This window comes from Camelus bactrianus, chromosome 6 (genome assembly GCF_048773025.1).
Source record: "Camelus bactrianus isolate YW-2024 breed Bactrian camel chromosome 6, ASM4877302v1, whole genome shotgun sequence".
NCBI lineage: Eukaryota > Metazoa > Chordata > Mammalia > Artiodactyla > Camelidae > Camelus > Camelus bactrianus.
In genome coordinates, this window is record NC_133544.1 from 62,436,340 (window position 1) to 62,461,769 (window position 25,430).

The following is a 25,430-nucleotide window of genomic DNA, read 5'->3' on the forward strand; positions in this document are numbered from 1 at the left end:
TTTGATAATTAATAATAAACTAAAATTGTATTGGAAATACATCTCTTAATGAGAAGAACGGTTGGTCCTTGGGGCCTTAATTAAATGAGGCTTTGAGGACACTAATAATTTTAATTTGCCTTTACCTTTGGCACCCTGGAGGTAATACAGTTCTGGGTAAGATGGGTGGCATCTCTAGGGTGAAGAAAAGGGCTAGTGGGGAAGGAGATCTGGCCTGACAGTGTCACACAGGTAGATCAGTTGAAGGAAAGAGAGCACATGGAGGCTGGGTATCTGGACTATTCTTTTAAAATGACCTGTTTCACTGTTAAAATGGGTACATCTTTTAACCCTATGCAGTGTCTTTAAAAACCCCTGGAGGTGTGTATCCTGGTTTGAAAACTGCCTTAGAGATAATGGGGAATTGAGCAGCATGTGAACTCAAGCTCCCCTACTGCCCACACCATGGGTCTGCTCCTTGGTGCCTGACCTCTGCACATCTCCATGTCCTTACCTGTTAAAAAAAAAAAGGGTGGCTGTGAGGGTGGATGAGCTCCTAGCTGTGAAATGCCTGGACAGGGCCTGCATCAGTGCCCACTCGGTTCTCTTTGGCTCTGGGCTACTTCTCAGGGTAGACTGGACCCGCCCCAGGGCAGAGCTGAGGCGGGTGTTCCAGGATCTAATCTAAAACGTGCTTATTTCCTGCTATCTCGAGTTCTACTTGCTGGCAAGTTTCTGAGGTTGGTGAGGGACTAACTGCCTGTTGCAAAGCTCAGTTAACAAATAATGTTGGTATTTCCCTTCATCTTGGGGCATCAAAGCTGTATTTTCTCCCATACAGGAGCATATCTGAAGGCTCTGCTGAAACTATTTTCTTGAAGTGACAGGATAAAAGACCTCAGACAGGAAAAAGAGAGAGATAGGCAGACACTGAACCAGGTTCCCACAGAGAGTTTATTGAGGGAGCCAAAGCCAGTGAGAGGACGAAGGAGTCCTACCTCACCATCCCTCCTTGAAGCTGCTGGCTCTGATGGGATGGAACACTCTGGGACGGGTGGGCTGTGCTGTGTGGGGCCACATGAAGCCTCTCACACCACAGCTTGTCCTACCCCAAAGACCCAGATGCAAGAGAGAGAAGACGTAATTCCCACCCCAGGAGGGTGCTGAGGACACACCTTACCCATCACACCCTCCCCTGAGGGGCTAGAGCTCTAGCCAGTAGGACCTAAGGAAGAAGACCAGAACACCTGGCCCTCTGATTGGCAGGTCTAATCCTCAACGTGAAGGCCTGGGCTTTGGGCTGGCTGACGGCTCACTTCAGACCCGGCCCCAGGCATCTACTCTAGGAGCTTACACTTGACACCCAAACATGATTAAAAACACTCAGGACAGTTCTCCTGCTGACAAAGGCCACACCCCAGATAATGGCAATCCTGCCAGACTCAGGCCAGAGATAGCCACCCAAACCCAAGCTGGGTGTCAACACATGAGGAGACCACTCTACCCCCAGGGGAGGATCTCCCAGGGCTCCTGAAGCCTGAGCTTCTGTTTCTCCCCATCCACTGCCAGTGACTCCCCAAAGATCCCCCAGAAGGGAGAAAGGGAGGAGGAGGCGGAGAGCTTGTCAAGAGGCTCACCCATGAATGGGGCTGGAGGTCAGATCTACTGGGGCGAGGAAAAGGCTGCAGAGGGGTGGGGCGTTGACGCAGGGGTGCTAGGGTGTTCCTCAGACTCTGGCATGTCATCCTGGAAGTACTCAGCCTGGCGGTACTGCCACAGACGCAGGTGGCCATCCCACTGCAGGGAAGAAGGGGGCAAGTAGTCAGGGGGCACTGCCCCCTCCCAGGTCCATCTCCCAGACACACACTGTCCCCCCGACCCCAGCATCCTCACCGAACTGCTAACAATCTTCTCCTCGAAGGGGTGCCAGCTGACGTCACGCACACAGGCATTGTGGTTGGTCAGCTTCTTCACGATGTGGCCACTCAGGAGGTTGTACACTGTCCAGGAAAGGCCAGAGTGGAGAGGGGCTGCCAGAAGACCTGTGAGCTACCCCTCATCTCTCCCTGCACAGCACCACTTACCCGCCCCCCAGGCAACTTCCCACTTGTCCAGGGAAGCAAAGCCCACATCCGAGGATGGTGTTACTTCTCAGTTTCTTTTCCCTACCTCGGGTTGAGGGTATGGTCTAGCAGAGCTTGGGTGTCTCTGGCCCTTAGCTAAATTTCACAAGATCTATAGTTAAGAAAATGCAATGTGGCTTTAGTTTTTAGAAGCAATTTTTGAAAAGCCCACGAGCTATGGAAGGCACCACAAAAGTGAACAATGGGCTGTCTACACAGACGTGTGAACCCGCTGTCCCTTATCTGCATGTGGGTGTACCTTCCTCTCTCCCTGGATGGGCCTCCATCTGAGGCCTCCCTGGGCGTGGAACTGTCTTAGACTCCTTCGACCTGTGGCTGTGTTTGTGTTTCTTTTCGTGCAGTCACACTGCTTCAGTGGCTGTACAACACCCTTTACTAAATGCTGTGTCTTTGTGTTTCATTCTTTTTGTCTCTGTTTCCACCTACCTTTCATCTGCAATCTCTTCCCTCAACTGGCTAAACAACAGAGCTGAGTATATTTTTAGTAATTGATTATATTCACTGACTAGAATTCTAGGTTCCTTTTCTTAATTTAAAATGTTGATGGAGAGGGGGTGGGTATAGTTCAGTGGTAGACCACATGCTTAGCATGCATGAGGTCCTGGGTTCAAGTCCCAGTATCTCCATTTAAAATAGTAGTAGTAGTAGTTGTAGTAGTAGTAGTAGTAATAATAAAATAATAATAATAATAATAAATTTTTTTCTTTAAATCTGTTGATGAGTAGAATGTTTTCTATTTCTCTGGTTAAGCCTCTCTTGCCCCAGGCTAAATTAAATTTCACTTGTAGGTGTCACTGGTTTTTTTTTAAGGTGGTCACTAGTGGCTACAGGAGGAATGCCAGAGAAACCTTCCTGCCCTTCCTGAGGCCCCCAGTTCTGACACAATCCTTACCGACCACTTTGCCGGTGGAGCAGCCACTGTAGATGAACTGCTGGCCGGTGCTATGGGCGGGGGAGAATCGGCAGCGGATGAGGGTGTGCAGCACCCCGTGGCCCCGGTAGGTCATCAAGGAACTGTCCCCTGGGAGCTTCAGCTTCCGCCAAGCTGGGTAGGGATGCAGGGCGAGCCCTAGGTTAGGGAGTCTGAATTCTCCGTATCACTGGTCCTTAGCAAAGATCAATGCTCACGGACAATCACCTTTCCAATTCCCAACTGGTGGCTCTTTCCCCTCCTAATAGTCAGCTGATATTCACCAACAGAGCTCTGCTGGTTGTTAAGACCCTGAAATACTTTTGTACTCCTTGGTTCTGAGTGATCCCCAGCCTGTGCACTGGGAACCCCTGGCTCTCCCACAGTTCAGCAAACACAGAGTTATCAAAAGCTTGGCAAGGGAGTGTCAGGGGAGGTCTCCAGAACTTTGGCTCTAGGCTACGGCCCCATCCACTGTGCCCATGCCAAGCCTGAACAGGGCTTAAATATTTTAGCTACCACCCCCGGCCCTGCACTCTCAGGATCTCAGGTTCTACTTCCACTCTCACCTTTTTTGGGCACCTGCTGCCAGCGGTAGTCCCAGTTTTGCTGTGTGGCAGCCTGGCGCGAGGCTTCCATGCCTTCCCGGCTAGAAAAGCGCCGTATATCCCAGAGCTTGATGGTCTGGTCCTTGGAGTTGGAGATGAGATACCGGGCATCACCCTGTGAATCCCAAGATGGATAATGAAGCATCGGAGCTTGCAAATGTCGGTGTCTGTCAGTCCAGCTCCCTTTCCCCAGCTGACAGGTAAGAACACCAATCCTTTAACTTTGGTTGCCTCTTTCTTTATCCAAACGGGCCTCACCACAGACCTCTACCCCTGGCAGAGTTTCCCTTTCTTTGCCCAGGGTGCTGGCTGGACTCCTTGTCTATCCTGGATCAGACTGTCTTCTACTTTTCTTGTACAGAAAGCCCTGCTCTGCTTCTGGAGGAGTGGCAGATACCAATGGATCTCACGTTTCCTGGCTTAAGCCTCTTCCCTAAACTCCACCTCTTGCAAACCTTGGCTAATGAGGAGCCTGGTGAATTCCCACACCCATCCACTTTGATGCCCTCCTGGAGAACCAGAACCTCAGTAGCCTGGCTGTGTGGTCCTGCCTCCAGGCCCACCTTGCTGTCAATGAAGGTGATGCCGTCCTGGTGTCCAGCCAGTGCGCCCACGGGCTTGGGGTCATCTTCCCGCATAGTGCGTCGATCCCACACTTTGCAGATGGCGTCGTCACCACCAGAGAACAGGATTTGGGAGCTTATGTCAGCAAAGGCCACTGCGTTCACATCATCCTCATGGGACTCAATCTAGGGGAGAAAGAGGCCAGGATGCCTATGATCTCTTTCTAGGTCTTCCAATAGGCCAAGAGCCAGGAGGCAGAGGCTCGAAGTCTCGGAAGCAATACCTGAAGGGTACGCCGGTTCTGTTCTCGATCAAAGACATACAGGCAGCCATCATTGGCCCTGAAAGGGAGGGGATAAAAAGGGCTCTGGAGCCAACACCAAGAGGACCAAGGCTGTATGTGTTCTGGGGAAGCTGCAGAGAAGCCCTGAGGAGGGGCAAGCCCTTGTTCCTTCTTAAACAGAAGATGGGAGAAGGGTCAGCTGTGTTTGCCAGGAGGTTTGAGACCTCCCATCTTATGCTGGGTGAAGGGTGAACAAGAGGTGAAGCAACTCATAAACCCTGACCCTGGAGAAAGCCTGGGTGTTCTCCACAGTCGCCTGGGTACAGGTGTCCAGTGCAGCCTCTGTAGCAGCAGAGCTGGTCTCTGAGAGATATCCAGTCCCATTAAGTGAGGCAGACATCCCCACAAACACTCACCCTCCGAGGACTTCTCGTCCATCTGAAGAGACAGCGATGGAGAAGACAGCAAAGCGTCTCTCATCTGGCCTGAAAAGAGCAAAGGAGGAGCTGTGTCAAATGGACTTCCTTTCAGCCGTCATAAACTGACACAAAATCTGATGAGGGCCATGAGGCACACTTCCAAGGGGACGAGAAGTCCGGCCAGCACACACCAGAACGTGGAGCACCTCAGTAAGAACCTGGGAAGAATCCTGCAGCTGTCTATTTTACCCTGGTCCTCTGGCTGGCTGACAGGATGGGTGATTCCCTCCCAGGAATCCACAGAGAAACTTGCAACCAGTGTACTTTTCCCTCTAAGTGGAAGTTCGGGTTTAAGAGGTTTGCTCCCGGAGAGCCTTCCTTGAGAAGATTCTGATGAGTCTGACCAGGAAGGGAATCCAGTACCTTAGATCCAGGGCAGTGTGTGTGTCTCCCTCCCCGTAGATGTTGCAGATATGAACTAAGAGAAGCAAGAGAAACAAGAATCTTTCAGGGTTGGGGTAGGAAAGATGGGAGAGAAGCTAGGGAGGGGAATGAAACACAGGGCAAGGATGTCAGACCATGGCAGTGACCTTCCTAGGAGAAGGCATGGAGAACTGGCACAGAGATAGGTGTTTGGAGATCTCAGGTCTCAGGCTGGAGAAACAGTGGAGGTCTGGGGCATACTCACTATAATCAGACCAGCTGGAGTAAAGGAAATGGTTCCCATCAGGGGTGAAGGCCACATCCAAGACGCTCCAGCCTACATCCCGGGCCTTGATGCTCTTGAATTTACGAAAGCGGCCATACCGGCAGTCATACAGTCGGATTGTCTGGTCTGTGTAAGTGGGGATCAGGCAGAATTAGGGAACACCCTCCTGGAATCCTCCCTAACTCAGATCTCTCTCACTTGGTGTATTTGTGGAATCATCCCTTGATCGTGGGAAGTTGTTCTGGCTAAGCAGCCCTATGCCAGGGTCTGAGCTCCCTGGGTCTGAGGCTTTCCAGCCTCAGCCACGGGGTGTATCTCTTGTTCTAGGGCAGTCTGTAGGACAAAGATCTGTTACCTTGGCAAGCAGACATGAAGATTTGACCATCTTTGCTGTAGATGCCACAGAAAGCCTTCTGAGAGTAGGTATCAGTGAAGGCCAGATCGTTGGGCAAGAAGCTGGGGAAGCAGAGGGAAAATGAGGGTAAAGGGAGCTCAGAATGGGAGTGTCCCGGTTAGCAGAATCCTAACAGAACTGGACGTGAGTTCAAGGGCATTCTTCCCTTTGGCTCTGGGTACAGTCCCCTTTCTTTCATTCCTTCTATAGTCCTCTCAATGCCATACTTTTCCACTTCGTTTACTTTCAAAGCCTCAATCCCATTTAATCTAACCTTAATATCCCTGTGGACCCTTTAATGCTGATCCTTTCAAAGTTTAGGAGATGAGACCTATCTGGCCCATGGAATCTCTCCACCAAACTCCATACTCACTGAGACATCACTCGAGACCGTTCTCCAAGGGAGAAGCTTCCCCGGTGGCAGAGGCCCCGTTCTCTCTAAAAGAAGAGATTGGGGAATATTGCTAGCAGAAACAGAGGGCCACTTAGGCCACAACCACGCCCCCTCCTCCAAAGATACTGCTCTCAATACAGAAACCAACATCGCACACAGCAGTATATCCCACCAAACTCTGATGCAGGTTGGCTAAAAGCTCTCCAGTTCCAGCACTTGAGGCCTTCTAGGAAAGTTTACTTCTCTCTCCTCTGGGACTGGCAGAGCTTCTGGCTACATTGATAGGCTTGCTGCCGGGCTGGCTGGAAGCAGAGAGGCCTACCTGGTGCAGCATTTGAGGAAAGCTGTGCTCCCGGGCCATCCGCCTAAGTCCTAGCCACCCTGTGGCCAATTCCACTTGTGTCTTGATCTCATTGCATTCCAGCTCCCGGGTGTCGGGGGTTGCATCCACTGTGAGTACCAAAGACAAGTTTCATCCTAGGTCTTCTGGCCCCAGAGGACAGTTAGCAGAGCTGCGCTCAGCCCACTTGATGTGGCTGATTATACCAGGGTGGCAAAGACTCCCTCATTCCCTGAATTATCTCATTTTCTTTCAGTTTTGGCCAAAATAATTTTTAAAAAAGGTTTTCTAACAAAAGTCTTCTGATGTTAGGATCTCTGCCTTTCCTCTTACCAGGTGGGTTGTATCGGTCTCCAAGACGACCGTCCCAGGCACTGTCATGCTCTTCCTCCGAGTCCGAGAGGGCCTGGATGAGTTGTAAATTTGCTGCACCTCCTCCCTGCACCAACCTCACTTGGCCTCTGTGGAGAGACCCCCCCACCATGATAAAGGGGAGGAATCCTTTCCCAAACCAACCAAATTCAGAGTCAGTGGCTATCTAGTTCTTAGAGCTGGTCCTCAAACCCTCATACTGTCCCCATTTTGAGGTTTGAAGCTCACTAGACCTTGGCTGTTATTTTCAGCCTGCTATTAAGGCACACTAGGAAACTCATTCTCTTACAGTGGGAGTAGAAAACCCCAACATTGCATGATGTTGACCAACCTACTAAGTTGACTCCCCAGAGAGCTAAAAATTCTGAGCTTCTGCCCAAGGAGTGCAGCATAGAACATGGTATCCTGAAGGGATCCCCAAGCTTGTCTTCTCCCCAAGGAGCCACAGCTAAGAACCAAAGCCAGCTGTATCCCTTTCCAGTCAATTCCTGATGGTCACTTCCCTCAAAGCATTCTTTCCTCAAGAATAGGATTAGAGTAAGGTTAATTTAAACTTGTTTTTCCAGTAAATCCACATGGCCCCATATCATGTATTAATAATTTCACTAAAGTTCAACACTCACCTCCCCAACTCTTCTCTGCACCCCTCACATCACTCCTTTCCCACCACAGTCCCGCTCGTTTTTTTTTTTTTTTTTAACTTACTTAGAAAATAGGTTATATTTGTGTAGTCATAGCTAGAGAGACTCCCCTGAACGGTCGCCTCAAACACAAGAGGGTCTTGCTGACCCTCCCTAGGCAAGAACGACTCTTACTGGGTACAAAGCTGAGTGCCCTGAGTGTCCAGCTCAAACAGAACAGCTGTGCTGGGCTAATCCCTTTCCCTATTCTCTGTAACTTCCCTGACAGGAGCTGGGATCAAGGGACTGTGGTGGCGCCTGGTGGGGACACACCAGAGGGTAAGTTACCTGCGTAGGAGATAGGCCAGTACCTGGGCCAGATCCACATCTTCATCCTCCTCTTCCTCTTCCTCACTCCTACGCAGGCCAGCCCCTCTTCGGGGCAAGCCCTCAGGGGGGTCTCCGGACCCAGTTTCTGCGCTGCTGCTGTTCCGTGATCCCATCTTCTGGTCACAGCATCCTTAAGTCCTGTGCAGGGACTCCTCCTGTCACCGCCTTGGGTTTAGTGAAAGCAAAGCCTGCTCTAGAAATACCAAAGTCTCCTGAGATACATGGGTAGCTATCTCTAGGAGGGCGACCCTTTCTAGGGACCGAGATCCCTTCTCCTTAGCCTGTAACAACTCCCAAGGCTGCAGGGACACAAACCTTTCTCAATCCTGTGAAGAAAAAAAAAAAAAAAAGGCGGAGTTAAGCCTAAGAGGCTACGCTAGCCCAGTTGTGAGAATCCTTTGAAGAGGAATTTCTCAGTTTTCTACCTCAAACTCACCTACCAAAGTCCCCGGGATGGGGGTGGATTCCCAGGTACCTCTCCGGCCGACCAATCAAAACCCCTCGCGGAAGAAAGGACCTCATTAGCTTATCTCATCTAACCAATCAGAGGCCTTAGGTCTCAAAGACCCCCCGACGCCCCCTTTACTGACCAATCAGAGCACTCCCTTGCGAAAGCCGGCGGCAGGGACAACCAATGAGGTTAAAATTCGGCCTAACACCCCCTCCTTCCTTGCCTCACGCCCACGTGGTGTGCCGGGGGTGTGTACGCTGTGGGGGGAGAGGCAGGGAGGAAGCCGAGAAGCACCTCCCACAAAGCTGGCTGTTACAGCCCCGCGCGAGACCACCCACCAGCCAGGAGTGGTCGCAGGACCCGCAGCGGCGCGAAGCCTTGTTTACACGGACGGCAGCCGCGGCGTCGGCCAACCGCTCCTTCGTCACGCGCCTCCTTCGTCACATCTCCGTGCTCCGCGGCCGGCGGACAGCGGACCTCACGTGACGCCCTGACGGCCCCGCCCCCTTGGCCCGCTCACTGGACAGCTTAGCACGGTGATTGACAGATGGGCGGGATAAAGTGCGTGAGGGGTGTAAGGGGAGGAGAAAGAGTGCGACACAGGAGGGGCGTTCGCTCCTTATTGGGAGGAGTAAGTGGGGAACCTCTGCTTCCTGAATCAGAGACAACGGAACTAGATTTACTGGGTGAGGGGAGGGGCTTAGAAAAGAAGTTGGTGCTTTGCTGACGAGAAATGTCTTAGCAAGGGGTACAATTTGCTGTCGGTCCCTTGTGTCCATTTGGCTCTGCACTTTTCAGACGGTCTCTAAGGGTCTCTTTCTTCCCCTTGTCCCTCACCCGGCTCCAGCCTTCTTCGTGTAGCTGGCTACAGCTCTAGTCGGCCCTGCCCTAAGGGGTACCTGGCGCCTTTGGAGTGTGTTCACGTCACATATGGGAACCCAGGGCTTCACACCCTCCCTTCCGGGTTTAGCTTCCGGAAGCCTTGTTCTTGTGGGGATGGTCCTTTCTAGACCTCCTCTTAGCCGCTTTGGCAACTTTTTAGATGACCCCTGGCTTCCCTCCGCGGTCTTTGCAGACGCTCCCTAATGTACCCGTGGGTCTTCACAGGCCTTTCCTCTTCGTCAGTTCCCCTCTGACGCCTTTGGGCCCTCGAGCATTTGCGGACCTTCCTTGGCCCCTCTGTCCCTGAGGTTCCTCTCCGCCCGGGGCCGCCGGTCCAGAGTGTGCACGCGCGTCGCCTCCTACCCTCTCCTCTGGGTTTATGAGTAACCCGGCTGAGTCCAAGGCCGGGACTTTTGTACCTCGGGATCCTCGCCCAGTATGGAGTGGGGGTGGGAGTGTGTGGCTCCAGTGACCATGCAGAGCGGAAAGGCCCCGGGTCCAAGCTGCACCTCAGCGCCCCCAGCCCGCAGTCTCCCTAAGTGCTTCGATCTGTCCCCCGCCCAGAGCCCCTTGAGGACAGAAAAGGGAGCGGGGGCCCTTAGTGTCCCCGGGCTCTCCTTCTGGGGTTCACTCTCTTTGGGAGGGCGAGGGTGTGGTCAATCCTTCGGGTGTTGCCTCCTGGTTTCTAGACCGCTAGACCTGAACTTATCCACAGTCACCAGGGCCGGCTTCATGGGTGTGCGACCTGTACAGTCGAACCCACACTTAAATGTTCTGCTGTCAGCGTTTGAAATTCTTTAAAATCTTTGAAAAAGCACCCCACATTTCCCCTTTCTCTGGGCTCTACTAATTATATAGCAGATTCTGCCAGTCACCCATCTCCTATTGCCAGATTACTTACTATCTGTGACCTATAATAATATATACTGAGACCTTAGGATTCTGTGGTTTCTGGGTTGGCCAGCTTGGAAAATCTGGAATCATTTTCAAAATGATCTTTCCCTCTTCTTTGTCCTTTAAATTCAGTTCTTCAAGTCCTATGGATTCTTAGCTGTAGTTGAGGTTGCTTTCAGGGTCACCACTCCAAATTAAATTTTCACTATTTCATGCCTCTCTAGTTGATCTACTGCAGTGTTCTTTAAAAGCTTAAGAACCTACAACTGGTTCACCATCGTTGTTTCAAGTACAGACTTCCAAACCTGATTCTCTGTTTTTTACTGGTGTTATTTTTTTGTTGTTGTTACTTCTGCCAAGCAAATATGGCCATCAATTCTTGCTTGTTTCCATGTCTGTACCTTCCCAGGAGAGTTTATCTAGGGGAAACTTTGTCTCTACCAATCAGACTCGCTTCCTCATGAGCCGCTGGTGTCACTTCTAGGAATTGAGCTCTGACCTATATGCTAAGTCTAGCATAAATGTTTATGTTCAGCAGAGCAATTACTGATAGAAGTAAAACACTGGAAACAAAATAGATCCAAACACTGCAACAGGATGGGATTGGTTAAATAAATTATGATCCATACGATAGACACAGAAATACCAGGTAGCCATTAAAATGAGGTAGTCTAATTTTATGCCATGGGAAATTGTGCAAGTTACATTTTTAGTTTAAAATGGTGGTGTTGGAGGCAAAACCAATATGGTTTCAGTTTTTCATTAAAAATATTAAAATACCTAGGCTCATTATATCATTAAACAAATAATAAAATGGAGAAGTGCTTGTATGAACTACTGGCAAAGATACAGCTAAACAGAGTATTATGGTTAAAAAAATTCGACCACCTGAGGTCCACAGAAAACAAAAACTTCTGTTAAACTCATCTCCTTAATAATTCATTTTTATGGTGTCTAGATTAAAATTTTTTTTTAATTTTTTAATTAGGTTGATTGATTGATTAAATTGATCGATTTAATAGAGGTACTGGGAATTGAACCCAGGACCTCATGCATGCTAGGCATGCACTCTACCACTGAGTTATATCCTCCCCCCAATAATGTATTTTAAAATTACCTCTTTCCTCTTCTCCTTAGCTTGCAAATCCTTTTAACCTACAAATCCAGTTTAAAACTTAAAATCTAAATGCAACCCTTTGAAATATGGAACTGTACATTACTGAATAAAACATTTAAAAGTCATGGTTAAATGTTAAAAAGAAAAATCTGAGGTTTTATAACCAAAATGAGTCTTCATATCAAATCAAATGCCAAAGAATTGTAGATGAAAAATGTCACCTGCCTTATCAGTAAACAAAGGATATTGCCGCCATCAAGCCATCAGCCAAGCCACTGCAGCAGTCTGGACTGTGCACCTTGAGGGGATTCAGATTGCAGAAAAGCAGGATGCTGGCCCTAGATAGATAAGGTGCATATCAAAGGACTGATTTCAAAAGTCCAGGCTCTTGTATCTTCCCATACATAGAAGAGCGCTAAATTCATTAACTTGAGATGTCTGTTTTTTCTTTGATTAATAGTAATCTTTTGATGTTCCAACTACCAGATTTTTGTTACAAAAACTGCTATGTATCCTGGCTCCTCCCTTACCTCTTCAGAGCAGTCCCTAAGAGCTATCTGAGAAGCTGCCTCTGGGCTTAAGTCCTCAGCAAGTCCACTTTTAGGTTGTGCTTTTTTTTTTTTTTCAGTCAGCAGAATGTAGGATTTCATCTCAGGATCCACTGATAGATTTTTGTATGTAAAAGATTTTTAAGCCTATGAACTTGGTTATATCACTTGTGACTTACAATATTTAAAAAAATATATAAGCATTTATATGTTAGGCTATACTGTGTGTTCTATGGAAAGAAAATGGTATTACTTTAAAAATAATGTTAAGTCACTTTGATCAACTTTATAGACCTTCCCTCTCATGATTTTGAAATTTGGCATGTTATTTGCTGACAGTTTGTTAAGTGCTTTTCATTTGGGCACTCTTCACCCTCCCCAGCTACATTTAAAGCCACTTGAAGCCACAGAGAGGTTTTCTACCTTCAGCACCCATTTTAGGACTGGTTCTAGTAATTGCTGTGTAAATGTCAGCTAGTTGACTTCCTGTCTGACCTGATTTGGGCTGTTTCCTGATTATTAGCATCTCCACCAGAGGGCGGGCTGGGCTTGGGAGGAGAGAAGGAAAGCAAATTTTTCTTTCTCTGGGTAACCCTGTCCTCCCTCTCCCTAGTCCCAGCTCCCAGCCTGGTGACTGCACAGAGCTCCTGGGACACATGTATAGCTCTGGGCAACACAAGGGAGTGTTTTGTTTCCCAAAGTGACCAATGACATGAGTTTATGCATTATCTTTTTGTAGCATTCTCTGTGTAGAAGGAAAGGGGGAAGTATGTTAATTTGCCCAGGACTTAAAATTAAATGTGTTGACTATAAAGCAATTGAGTAATTATGGGATTTCTAATATTCTTGTGGCCTGTGTCCTTGAGAACCAGAATTTTTTGTGTGGCAGAGAGGAGGTACAGAAGTGATACAGAGGTTAAAAACCCTGTAGCCCTGAGTTTGAATAGGAACTATCAGTATGAACTCATGAGGTGTTTTATCTCCCTATCCCTATCCACTGAAAAGATCTAGAAACAATCTAGTAGCAATAAACACTTCTACCACCTGGATCTTAAAATATCATTTCCCAGGGGAAGAAACCAGAGCTTGGAGACAATGGCTGATTCCAGGTCTGGGGCAGGAAATGTACAGATGAACATGGAACAACTTACCATACTAGCGAGCAAAGAAGCCAGCAAACATGATCAGAGTAATGGCAAAAGGACTCAGGAGCCAAGCTCTTATGGCCAAAAATGGGTTAATTTGAGCATTAATAGAAGGTATATTTAAATCCATGAGTTCATAATGGGTTGTGTGTGTGTGTAACCTTTTTGAAGGATGATACAAAACCAGATTATTATTTTGAAGATGATAAAAGAATCAAGCAGTTACCTTGCTATTCCTATATAAACTGTACCTCAGGGTAATGAAATAGAAGATAAAAGTGTTCCTTTGTAAAAGTATTCCAACTATTATGACAGATTTTGAACAGAGCTGTTTTGAAATCCCTAATAAATGAATGAATCTAGGCATTGAGCAACAAAGCCTGGATTCTTCAATGGTTAAACTGAAGGAAAAGAAAGGAATGGAAGAGGAGCCTGTAGATTGAAAGAGACTTAAAAAGCATATGGAATTTTTTTAAATGGGCAGGACTAAACTGTAATGTTTAGGGATCTGGATTTTGGTAATAAAACTCCAAAAAAAAAAAAAAAAAAAAAAGCAAGGATGTTATTGTCATGAACCATAGTGTCCATTTACACCAGGAAGGGCTGTGATGAAGATGAAGAACATGGCCAGGAGGGTGGAAGGGCTTTTGGTATTTGGCAAAGTTCTGTTTCTTTCTCTGGGTGATGTTTTCAAGGGTATTTGCTGTATATTAGTTTATTAAGCTATGTTTTTGTTTTGTACAATTTTCTGTATCTGTTTTATTTTAAAATAAAATGGTTTATGCTGTACACCAGAAATTAGCACAACATTCTAAATCAAGGGGGAACAGTGATAGCTCAGTGGTAGAGTGTGTGCTTAGCATGCATGAGGTCATGCGTTTGATCCCCAGTACTGCCATTAAATAAATAAATCTAATTTCCTCCCCCAACAAAAAGAAATTAAATCAACTATATTCAATAAAAAAGGCATTACATCAACTCAAATAAATAAATTAAAAGTTAACTAAAATTTGTTAACTATATTGTATCATTTATTTGGAGCTGTAGGGCATGCAGCATTATTTTATTCTAATTAATAAAATCATTTTTAAGGCTGACACTTCCTATCACTGTGCATTTAGGTACCAGGGAGGTGCCTGGAACTCTGGTTCCTTGCCTCTTTCCTGGAAGGACTTATTTTCAAACCTGTTTTCTTTCTCCCCTAAATTTTATTTACATTGCTCATTTTCCTCTTAAACTGTAGAGTCAGCAACATATAATACATGCTTACGGGGCCTACTCTAATCAAAACAGAATGGAAAGGTGAGAGCGGCTAACATATTCAATGTTTATTTCTTGCCAGGCATAGTGCTGAGTGCCTGGCTCCAATGATTCTTTTAATCCTCACAACACTTAGATGTAGGCACATCCCCATTTTACAGCTGAAGAAACTGAGAGGCACCCCTGGCCAGAGACTACTAGGTTCCTAACATCCATATTATGCTGCTTCTGATCATATTGTTTCAGTTATCACATGCTGTTTATAAAGCTGAAGCTGTATATTTATAAATGCAATGGGCTCCATTGCTAACTGTCTTTTAGGATGTGAACCACTCTGACCTTCAGATTCTTTCCTGCTCTTACGCATTGTAGCTCGTCATTGGCTGTTTTCTATGAGAACACTTGGTGTTTCCTTCTCCAGTGTTTTCTTTTGAGGGAATCCCTAGGTTTTTTTTTTTTTATTTCCATTTTTAAAATGAGAATTTTAATTTTATTTGTTAAAATTTGTTCTCATTTTCTGGGTATAGACTTCATTGTACCCATCTCAGTTTATACATTCACTCAGCCTGATCCAGATCACAGGTGAAGTTATTCTCAGCTGATGCCCCTGAACAGTGCCTGGCACACAGAAGTGTTAGCTGCCTTGATGCTGAGTTATGTCTTCATGCATTCTTTGCGAGTCTCAATTTCAGGTCAGGCAGGAGGAAAAACAGGTCGAGAATCGACAGTGGAGCTGCTTCACTGGAGAGTGGGGTCGGTTATACTGGCTTCTGCATCTCTGATGGGAGATTGGGAATTTTAGACCTACAGGCTGTACTGAGCAGCTCACAGAGGCCCCACCTTTTAAAGATCTCAGGACAGGAGTGGATACTTCCTTCTCCAACCAATTTCTACTTATATGGCCCAGTGGTCGAGCTGCCTCATACCACCAGGCTGTGCCAGGCCGGGCTGCACTGGGCCACCAGCTGCTTGGAAGGGCTGGAAGAAGATTGTGAAATCGGTGTTAGAGGGAAGCCTGGGATGGTAGGCAGGAAAAGAAAACAGCACAGATGTTATAAACAAGCATCTCTTATTATTGGACAGCATGTGGGGAGAGGTCTGTGGCCGTGTCTCATGGCAAGCTGCTCATATTTTCTGCAAGCCTGGTGGCTCGCTTATTCTGGGGTGTGGGGGTGGGGTGCTGTGCTCTCTCACTAGGCAGGAGCCCCAGGCTGGGAGCCTCAGGTCACATTTTGTGCACACGTCCCTCCAGGGCCTCCAGCTCAGCCAACACCTCTTTGGGCAGATCCTGGTTGACCTGCTCTGTCAGGTAGCTCCGAATGTCACGAACTTCCTGTTCCCAGAAGTCCTTGGGGAGTGAGAACAGCTGGGTGGTGTCTATGGCTCCCAGGCCGCTGAGATCCAAGGCGCCTTCCTTTGGCACCAGCCCGATGGACGTCTCTCGGGCACTGTCCTCCCCTTCTAGCCTCCGGCAGATCCAGTCTAGCACCCGAGCATTCTCTCCAAAGCCTGGCCACAGGAAGCGGCCTGCCTCGTCACGCCGGAACCAGTTGACATGGAAGATGCGGGGCAGCCGGACCCCCTTGCGCCCTTCCATGCTCAGCCAGTGTTCAAGGTAGCGCCCAAAGTTGTAGCCGAAAAAGGGCCGCATGGCAAATGGGTCATGCATGATGACCTTCCCTGGGGAGAAGAGCAGAATGGGTAAGGAGTCTTCCTCTTTATTGGAGAAGAGAGGGGCACCCTGCCTCCAGCCAGAGGAAGTTGTGAAATGTTGGCAGTTCTGGAATAGCCTCGAGGCAGGGTGAAGAGAAGGGAATGGGGGAAGGAAACATGGGAAGCGGTGGGCAGGAGGAAGGTCTGGCTCAGGAAGGGAGAGAAGAGGTGATGCTGGCACAAAGAAAAGGGGCAGGGAGGGAGCTTACCTTTGTGCTCAGCTGCAGCAGTGGACTCTGAGCGCATGGCACTGCCCACAAACACACCGTGGCGCCAGCTGAAGGCCTCGTAAACCAGGGGGACTCCTGGGACACCACACACACAATCACAGGCAGCTCGTATCTTTGCACCCTCACTCCATCCCTTCTGGTGACCTTGACTCCTACACACTCTCTCTCTCTCCCCTAGGACCTCAACTGTTGCCTTTTCAAACCCCATGCCTCCCCACCATGCCCTAATTTTGCATTCTCCAGGGGAGCGCTCTAGAGGCAGACAGCTGTAGTTGGCGATCTAGGCTGACGCTCTCTGAGCTTCAAGTACAAGGGGGAGGTGGGCCCTGATAGAGAGCCATACCCTTCACCCAGAAGGCATGGAGCCCACATGAGGTTTACCTTTGGGTCTGCGACCTCCAAAGATGATGGCATCAATGGGAACACCCTCCGGGGCCTCCCAGGCTGGGTCCATGATGGGGCACTGGCGAGCCGGGGCACAAAAGCGAGAGTTGGGATGTGCACAAGGCTCCTTGTCACCTGGCAGAGGAAATACCATCACTATCACTCCCAAGGGCATGTGCATCCCCCAAAGACACAAACATTTGCAGGTACTCTTGCACAATTTCTTTTTGCCTCATCAGCTCCCTGCAATCTCAGGTTGGAGGTTGATAAGGAGCAGGGGGAAGGGAGCCAGAACATCACCCTCAAAGATCAGGTTATTTATCCATGATGGTGGTATCGGCTGAGCTGTGGGAGAAGAGTGGGAGAAGAACTGGGGTTTAGCAGGACACCAATGTTTATGCCAAGCCATAGCCACATGGCATTGACCAGTGCTCAAGGGAATGGGGTTAGATTTTGGCATATGGTTATAATAGAAAATTTCCCCCAGAAATGCTTCTTTTAATTTACAGGATGATTATTTAAATAAATACTCAAACCTAAAGCAAAAATGGAAGATTGTCAGGTCAGTTTTTCAGATAATTGACTTTCCATCAGCAAATGCGGGAAGACAATCTCCTGAGTTATCAAAATGAAAAGGGGACTTGATTTTAAAGCTAGCAGGATTTTGGTGATTTCCCTTGGTCTGCTCAGACCCTGCTGGAGTGAAAGGGCTTGAAGAACTCAGACTAGGAGATAACCTGGGCAGGCATAACTTGAGGAGCCCAGGTCATTTGGCCTCTTAGGTGCCCTGGAGAGGGGTTGGGACCAGTCATTGGCAGATGTATAAAGGACCATCATGGGGACCCTGAATGGACACGGAGCTTTCTCTGCTCGAGGTTGCTGGTCAGACGTGGGGGGCAAGGAAGTCACAGAGCCAGGGCCCCCAGCTCCTGCCTCCACTCTCACGTAAGAGCCATCTCTAATGCTTCTCTCTTGCACTTCCATCCGCCCCCAATTCAGAACCTGGCACAGGGTATTATTCTGAGAATTGAAGCTGGGCACAATATGCCCCAGTTATACCCCTGAATCCAGAGATGATGAAAGGGTTGGGGAACTAGCCTGTGGGGAAATATGAAAGTTTCTTGGATTTCTCAGTCGGGTGGGGAGGCTGAGAAGGGCTTAATGATGGTGGTAGAGAAAATGAAGGGTGATTAGATGAAGAGGGTGACTGCTAGGCCAGCCTGGAAGATTTGAATGTGGGCTTCAGTGACCACAGGCCACCCTCCCCTGCCACACTCTTCTTTGTCCAGCTTCCCCCGCCTCCCATAGGCCTCGGCAATCTGACTGCCAAAGGCCACTGAAAGCTGAAGGTCCAGAGTGCAGGGCTAGGGGAGGGGGCAGGGCTGCAGGGCCCCAGAGGGTAATGACAGGGTTGAGAAACTACCTTCTAAGAGAGGCTAAAGAGCTGGTCTGATTTCATCTGGAAGGATTGGGGTACATGTGTTGGAGGGACAGGGGAAGGGTGAGGGCAATAATACTGACCTTTAGACAATGGTTATTATACAGGGGGATGGTGGGGGCCAAGTGGCAGAGGGAGGAGCAGGCTTCTTCCTTCCTAATGGGTCAAACTTTATGGATGTGCTTTGAGCCCAATTCCTTCTATAATAATTTCTAAGACAGCCCTCCCCCTTTAAAAATATCCAACTTATATTGAGAATTTAGTCTGTATTTCGCACTGTGTTGAACCCTTTGCATGCATTATTTAATTTAATCCTCCAACACCTTATGGGATAGGTACTGTAATAACTCTCCCCATTCAACTCATGGGGACTCTGAAGCTCAGGAGGCTGAGCGACCCAGCCAGGACACATAGCCAGTACTTGGTGGAGTTGGGACGTGAACTGAAATCTTGCCTGGGGTTGGAAACTGAAGATTCGTAACTCCTTGTGCCTCCTGGAGGTCCTGGGAGATGGTGGCAGGTTGCAGAGGAGGCTTTTATATCATCAAGGTGCTGAGCCCTGGGGGCTGTGTCATGATTCCCTCACCCCACATACCAGGTTTCCAGGGTTTGCCCAGCCAGGAGGTCACGGTGACACCAGGTGGAAGAGGCAGGTCAATGCCCTCCCAATACACGCCGCCATCACTGGTCTCAGCCACGTTGGTGAAAAGAGTGTTACTCTGGATTGTGGCCATGGCATTGGGGTTGGTGGTGGCAGAGGTGCCAGGTGCCACTCCAAAGAAGCCATTCTCAGGGTTGATGGCCCGGAGTTGACCTGTTGGGAGGAGAAGTGAAAGAAAGGAAGGACTGACCAGGAAGAGTTGAGAGGTTCAGCTGCAGAAGGTCCTGCTCTGTCCCTCCCTTCCCTGAGCTGGACCCTAGATCTGCTGGGGAAGGGCTTTACACTTCCAAGGTGAACGGGCTACTGGGAGGAGCAGTTGTTCAGGAAAAGCTTGTTACTGACAAAGTTCACCATGAGCAGAGGAGGGGAGACTCCTATGCTCTGGTAAGAACCAGAATCGAAAGTACAATCCGAGGCTTCTCACCATCACTGTCAAACCTCATCCAGGCGATGTCATCCCCAACACACTCCACTTTCCAGCCTGGCAGTGCTGGCCGCATCATGGCCAGGTTCGTCTTGCCACAGGCACTGGGGAAGGCGGCTGCCACATAACGCTTCTTCCCCACGGGGTTGGTAATACCCAGGATCTGCGAGTTGGGGAGAGAGGGAACAAAGAGGAGGTCATGGGAGGTCAAACATGGTCTGGATGGGAAGGAAAGCTAGGGGTCAAGAGGGAGGACTGGTGTTTATTCACTAAATAGGGGCACTGCCTTGCCACGGGGCCTGGGGTGGTGGCAAGGGGAAGCCCCCCAACATTCAGCAGCCTCGGGCCAAAGCTTTGGGCATTTGGTCAGAGTCCCTGGCCACTGATCTGGCACCTGGCAGTGGAGAGGCAAGGCTGAGGCTGACTGGCCAGGCCCCACCCCTGCCCTGCTCCCCAAAGCTGCCCAGATCCTCACCAGGCCCTCACCAGCATGTGCTCCGCCAGCCAGCCCTCATCCCGGGCCAGCCGAGAGGCGATGCGAAGGGCAAAGCACTTCTTGCCCAGCAGGGAGTTGCCACCATAGCCACTGCCGAAGGAGACGATCTCCCGTTGGTCGGGCACATGGCCAATCAGGGTTTTCTCTGGGTTGCATGGCCACTGGCTCACCGGCTCCCCTGGGGACAATGGGGTCATGGCGCTAACAACAGGGGCATCAGGCACTGGGGTATCAGGGGCTGGAGGAGGGCAGGAGTTGGTAAGAGAAACACTTGGGAGCAGTGGTGGTGCCAGTGGGTGGCTAAAGACCCCCACCTCATAATATCCATCAGTTCTCATGCCCCTATTCTTGGAAGTGGATAACTGAGTCTTCTCAATCTTATGCAAATGGCTCCACCAACACAGCTTGACCCCCAGCCCACTGATACCCAAGATCTTGAGAAATAGGTATCTCACCCATCAGGGTGGGTAGGATTTGGGGTTCCCTCTGAATATAAGAAGGCCTTTGTGTCCTCCCCTGGGCCGAGCAGGCACTCACCTTGCCCAGTTAGGGGCTGGCCCACGGAGTGCAGACACTTGACAAAATCACCATCTCCCAGAGCCTGCAACACGGGCGTCCCCAACCTGGTCATAATGCGCATGCTCGCCACCACGTAGGCTGAGTCCGTGAGCTGCACTCCGATGCGGGACAGTGGGGAGCCCACGGGACCCATGCTGAATGGAAGCACATACATGGTCCGGCCTGTGGAGGAAAATGCAACCTGGATGAAGGATTCCAACCCATTCTGACCTTCGGGGCCCCTGCCTCTGGGTCCCCGCCCTGGTTACCCTGCATGCAGCCCGGAAACCTCTCATCCACAGCTTGCTGGAACTCAGCTGGGGACATCCAGTTGCCCAGCTGCCCACGGGCCCCACCAGCCGGGAGGGGCACCGTGTCCCGTTGAGAAGGAGTTACAATCACCGTCTTGCTCTCTACTCGTGCCACATCCTTGGGGTCTGTACGGGCCAGCCAGCTAGGGGAGAGCAGATACCAAGAAGATAGTGGCCAGCAGATCTCCCTCATCCCCAGACCCACTCTTTCAAGTCCAACTTTGACCCTAGGTCTTCTGTTGACCTTATTTTCCCCCCATCCATTTGCATCCCATCTTAAGGGGTAGTTCCCTTGGCCCCAGCCCTCTAAAGGAATTTTGCCTCAGCAAAAACTCTGAACTTGTGAGTTAAAAAAGACAAAAGCAAAAGCTTTTATTTGCATCAGCTCTTCACTTAACATGAAAATATAGACCAATCCCAAGAATTCCTGATTGTTTCCCCCAAAGTGCCCATTCTTGCTCATTCCATAGGGATGCTCTACTTAAATTTGATTTTTGTCTTGGTGAACCCAAAGAGGCCTCAGTTCATGCAGCTGCCCCCATCTTGCAGGTTGCTGAGCTCAAGGCTTACCAATTGTTGTACTTGGGGAGCTTTCGGATGAGTCCCTGCTGTTCCAGCAGGGTCAGTATGGCAGTGTTCTCAGCCTCGGTCCCATCACAGATGTGGATGCCCTCTGGTTGGCAGAGGCGGGCACTGTGCTCCACAAAGTCTCGAACCTTAGCAGGCACCTGGCCCAGATCTCCACTGAGGACTCGCAGGGTCTGGACGCTGCGCCATGATGACCAGCCCCAGGGGCTCAGCCCATGCCAGCTAAGCCTATGAGAGGAGAAACAGAGGTAATGGGCCAGGTGTTCTCGTGAAAGCTGGGCTGCAGGAAACATGCTAAAGCAGGTCTGGGTGCAGGTACCATGAAGAGGTAAGAATAGGTGTGGGGTGTGGGTTCAGGCCACGTGCATCTTGTGGCCCTTATGAGGCTTAGTGAGGGTGTCTCCTGATTAGGAGGGGACGGATATTACCAAATGAGCATAAAGGCACATACTTGGCTGCATGGAAGTGCTTGTATAGGCATGCTAATATAATTGCATGCTTAGCCTATGCCCGTGTTTAACTGTGTCTGGCCAATGTTTGGAAGTGAACAGGTGCCCTATGGCCCAAATGTCAATAAATGGTGCCTAGGTGATAGCTTCATGTGTCTGATGTTTGAAGCTCTCATCCCTGTTCTTTCTCAAGTATAGTTTTTATAAGTTAAAAAGGCAGATGTTTTAATAACCTATAATGGAAAAGAATCTGAAAAAGAATATATATATATATATTAAAACTGAATCATTTTGCTGTATACCTGAAACTAACACAACATTGTAAATCAACTATACTTCAATAACAAAAAAAGGGGGCAGCTGTTTTTATTCTTTTCTTCTGGTGTGCATGCTGTGAGCCTGTGAAAGCCTCAAGCAAAGGACCTGGTCTTTGAGATGGTAAGTCTCAGGTTTCTAGATTAGGGCCCTTGTACAGAGAGTGGGTGACTGGATGTGGGGGTTCCAGGCATTGAATCTGCAGCTGCCCCCTTGAGCCAATAAGGATTGCATAAAATGTTGCCATGGGGTAGATATTTTTGAACTGTGTGGAAGGCTTACTATTGGGGAATGTCACTGGCTGGGGTTCATGCCCCAATCTGTAGGAGAGCAGGGTCCCTATAGTCTGTCCCTTCATACTCCTAGGAGAGGGAAAGGTAGGGTCTGCTCTGATTGGCCTGGACCCAGGGTGGAGTGGCCCAGAGAGAGCAAAGGCCAAGAGAGGGAAGTTGCCCTCCTCCTATGTCAGGGCCTCGCCCACCAAACTGTGCCCCACACGCCCAGAGCCGCATGACTCTGTCCCTCCCTGGCTCTCCTTCCTGGAGAACACATGCTTAGAGAGCTTGGCTGTTGGTGGCAGGGTGGACCATCAGCCTGCAGGACGCTCAACTCAGAGGGAGTAAGCCTGGGGAAGAGGGGAAGCTCAGGCCATAGATGTGGGAGCTGGAGCCTGGCTGGAGGGGGAACTGGTGTGGCTTCCACTGGGTAGAGCAGGGTAGAAATCCAATATGGCCCTGGGGCAGAGGAGGAAGGCTCCTGGGTCCTGGGTCTGTTCCTGCCTGGGAAAGAAGTTCCCCTCTAGAATTAATTTTAAAGGCACACAGTCTTGGGGAGAACTTCTCTCCGTGGGGGAGATGGGCTCAGGGAGTCTCTTGTGAAGTTCCCTCATTCTCCTTCAGTCCCCTGAGTGGGACCTTCTCCTTTTTGTCTGCTCCAGTGACCCCCACAAGGGCTGGCCAAGTGAAACCAGCTGTGGGAGAGACGGGGGTTCCCTCAGACTCTGGGACCAAAGCTGAGGAAAAGGGAGGCCACAGAGGGAAGACAGGAAGCTGTGAAAAGGGGGAGAGGGCAGACAAGCAGCGCCTAGGGGCTCCCATCCTGTCAGGGGACAAAGCCAGCCTTATGAGAATAAAGGCAACCTAGCCCCCACCTCCACCTTGCCTCCCTCCCTTCCCCGCGGGGGCCCAGGTCCCTGGTCCCTCTGGCGGCCCCCGGGGCTTCCCGCCAGGTCCCAGTTGGCCAGGTTCCAGTCGGGGGAAACCAGGGAAAGGCTGTTTACCTTCTACCTTCTTTAGGGAGCTCTGAGCTCCATCCCCAGGGGGTCGTGCACCCTTGACCCCAGGGCCCTACTGCTCCTCACCGCAACCTGGGGCACGAGGGGGTTACATCTGTAAAGCAAAGGAGGAGACACGGAGACTGGGCCCAGCGGGGACGAGCAAGGAGGGGGAAGGAAGTTCTGAGAGTGGCAGATAGAGACGGTATGGTCAGGGACCAGCACAACAGGGAGAGGGAGGAGGGGACAGAAACAGAGAGACCTGGGGCGGCTGAGGTCGCCCTGATCTCCGGCGAGACGCACGACCCGAGAGGCAGGGGATCCAGACACACTCGCCCCCTGCCCACCTCCTCCTCGGGTGAGAAACCAGATGGGGGCGGGCGAGCAGGAGAGTGCAACTGGCAGCCCCGAAGGGTGAGCGCGTCGAAAGGTGAGGGTCCGCCCCGGACTGGGGGTCACTCACCGCAGGCCGGGGCGGTACACAGCAGCCATGGCACCTGGGCAGGGGCTGCGGGGTGGCCACGAGAAGGAACGGAGCCGGGGAGATGTGGAAGGCGGGGAAGGAGGGAGCGTGGCGCAGCCAGCCGGAGCTCAGGCTAGGCGGGAGGCGCTTAAAAAGGAGGCGGGCGGGCACAGGGGCGGGACCTAGCAGGGCCGGCAGGACCCTCTCTCCGCCCTGGGGTTCCTGCCCCAGGTCCGCCCAGCCGCCGCCCCACCCCCTGCGTCCTAGCCCCCAAACCCCTGTCTCCCATTGGAGGACTGGGTCCTCTCCTAGGTTCCCCCTCCCCGAGGCCCCGCCCCACCGCTCCGCCTCGCCCCCTGCACATGATGTAACTTCGAGGACTCTTGCTCCTGGAGATAGCGACTGACTTGGGGTGGCAAACAGGCTAGGAACTAGGCGCAAAGCCAGGGGCCCTAAAAGCCAGGGCCTGGTTATTGCCTTTCCCCTTCTGCCTGGGGCCTGAGTACTGTGAGCCCAGGCCCTTCTGTTTCCCAGGGCCCAGTGCTAAGGTCCCCTGAGTTCCCAACCCCAAATCCTTGTTTCTTCTCCTAGTGATGAAGGCTATTTTCTGCCTTACCGTGAAGTGGTGGTGTCTCTCCACCCCAGCATGTCTTCTTTGGGCCTCTGCTGTGGTCATTCTCTCCATATTCCCCTGAAGAAGTCATCTGCCCCACTCAACCACCACCTTAACGTCCTTAGGTAATTTCTCAAGTTATGTCTCCATCCAGACATCTCTCTTAAGCTGAACACCACTGGTGTCACCCCAAATGCCATAGCATCTCAGACTCAACATGACTATGGTATGCATTGGCCCAGCATCTGCTTCCCATTTCTGGTAATTGCACCCTGATGTTTCTTTGGAGAACCACCTCCTCAGTCTGTGTGGTCGTGTGGGTCTCCTGGGGTAGGCTCTCAGCTTGGCCAATTTGTGTGTTCTTCGCTCTGGCCATGGCTATTGGGAATATTCAGGATTGGGCATGAAGTCCCTCTCTGGGGCTTTTTCTGTCAACTTTCAAAATGAGCTCTCTTTCTGCAGGGGTTGCTGGGCTGGTAGAATGTAAATCTGATGCTGCTGGGTGTCAGCTTGGTCCTGCAAAGCAGGAACCTGCCTGAGACGGAAGTCAGACTAGAGGAAGCCAGCAGAGGGATTGGAGAGTGACAGATGCCTGATTCTGGGCATAGGAGTCAATAAATTTCTTCTTTTGCTGAAGCTAATTTAAGTGAATTTCTGCCATTGGTAACAGAAACAATCCCACTTCTCAGACTTCTCAGAGTTCTGTGCTGGAACGTAACGGGAAAAGGAGAGCTGGCCTCCAGCCTTGGGCTTGCTGCTGGCCCTCATCTCTTCCACCCAGGCTCCATCCTGGGCTCAACTTCATGTGTATGTATTTGGGACTCTTCTCTCTAGTCCCTACATCCAGACTCTGTCCATATCTACTCTACTGCAAACAGCTGCCTCTTTGGTCACCATCTGGGCCTAAAGATGTGCACACTAGTGTCATCATGTTCCATCTATCGAAGGTCATCATTTCTTCTGTGATCCTGCACCTGCTCTCAAGTTTCCCTATCTCAGCAAATGGCACCACTATCTAGCCAGCTGTCCCAGAGGAACCCGAATCTCTAGACTATTCCTTTCTTATCTTCCATAGACAATCAGACACTAGG

At 50.2% G+C, this 25,430-nt stretch overlaps 3 protein-coding genes across 8 annotated transcripts in view; 1 reads left to right on the top strand and 2 right to left on the bottom strand.

Annotated features, from left to right (window-relative positions):
• DCAF11 (DDB1 and CUL4 associated factor 11) lies at positions 1-9,053 on the bottom strand. 2 transcript variants are annotated; one of them, XM_010954750.3, is made up of 16 exons: positions 8,916-9,053; positions 8,108-8,452; positions 7,078-7,205; positions 6,727-6,854; positions 6,384-6,448; positions 5,972-6,072; positions 5,596-5,742; positions 5,331-5,385; positions 4,905-4,973; positions 4,489-4,546; positions 4,205-4,390; positions 3,603-3,756; positions 3,016-3,168; positions 1,873-1,979; positions 1,617-1,776; positions 1-493 (listed from the first exon to the last, which is right to left on the bottom strand). In XM_010954750.3, exons 2-15 carry the CDS (start codon positions 8,128-8,130, stop codon positions 1,642-1,644), a joined length of 1,509 nt encoding a protein of 502 aa, XP_010953052.2. In that variant the 5' UTR covers positions 8,131-8,452; positions 8,916-9,053; the 3' UTR covers positions 1-493; positions 1,617-1,641. The 2 variants fall into 2 exon arrangements, with proteins under 2 accessions (XP_010953052.2, XP_010953045.2); XM_010954743.3 differs by having other exon boundaries at positions 8,085-8,452.
• Positions 8,978-25,430, top strand: part of NRL (neural retina leucine zipper) — a 27,755-nt gene continuing 11,302 nt past the window's right edge. For 3 of the 5 annotated variants that reach the window (XM_045516519.2, XM_074365735.1, XM_045516517.2), the window contains exon 1: positions 22,411-22,609. The gene's annotated coding sequence lies outside the window, so the exon portion shown is untranslated. Of the gene's footprint in view, positions 9,114-22,410; positions 22,610-23,563; positions 23,694-25,430 lie in introns of those variants that run through there. The other 2 variants (XM_045516516.2, XM_010954817.3) reach the window with 2 other exon arrangements.
• On the bottom strand, positions 15,474-23,884 carry PCK2 (phosphoenolpyruvate carboxykinase 2, mitochondrial). Its single transcript, XM_010954742.3, has 10 exons — positions 23,727-23,884; positions 21,209-21,454; positions 20,597-20,781; positions 20,307-20,510; positions 19,760-19,947; positions 19,274-19,436; positions 18,784-19,002; positions 16,748-16,885; positions 16,346-16,441; positions 15,474-16,103 (listed from the first exon to the last, which is right to left on the bottom strand). Exons 1-10 carry the CDS (start codon positions 23,753-23,755, stop codon positions 15,649-15,651), a joined length of 1,923 nt encoding a protein of 640 aa, XP_010953044.1. The 5' UTR covers positions 23,756-23,884; the 3' UTR covers positions 15,474-15,648.

Bases quoted from the DNA above. Each gene is read 5' to 3' on its own strand.
- DCAF11 (XM_010954743.3), bottom strand. From the start codon at position 8,239: ATGGGATCACGGAACAGCAGCAGCGCAGAAACTGGGTCCGGAGACCCC. The intron at 6,449-6,726 runs GTAGGCCTCTCT...CTCTTCTTTTAG, and splicing joins TTCCTCAAATGCTGCACCAG to AGAGAACGGGGCCTCTGCCA. The intron at 5,386-5,595 runs GTGAGTATGCCC...TGCTTCTCTTAG, and splicing joins CTCCAGCTGGTCTGATTATA to TTCATATCTGCAACATCTAC.
- PCK2 (XM_010954742.3), bottom strand. From the start codon at position 23,755: ATGGCTGCTGTGTACCGCCCCGGCCTGCG. The intron at 19,948-20,306 runs GTGAGTGCCTGC...CATTGTCCCCAG, and splicing joins CCAGCCCCTAACTGGGCAAG to GGGAGCCGGTGAGCCAGTGG. The intron at 19,003-19,273 runs GTGAGAAGCCTC...TCCTCCCAACAG, and splicing joins GATGAGGTTTGACAGTGATG to GTCAACTCCGGGCCATCAAC.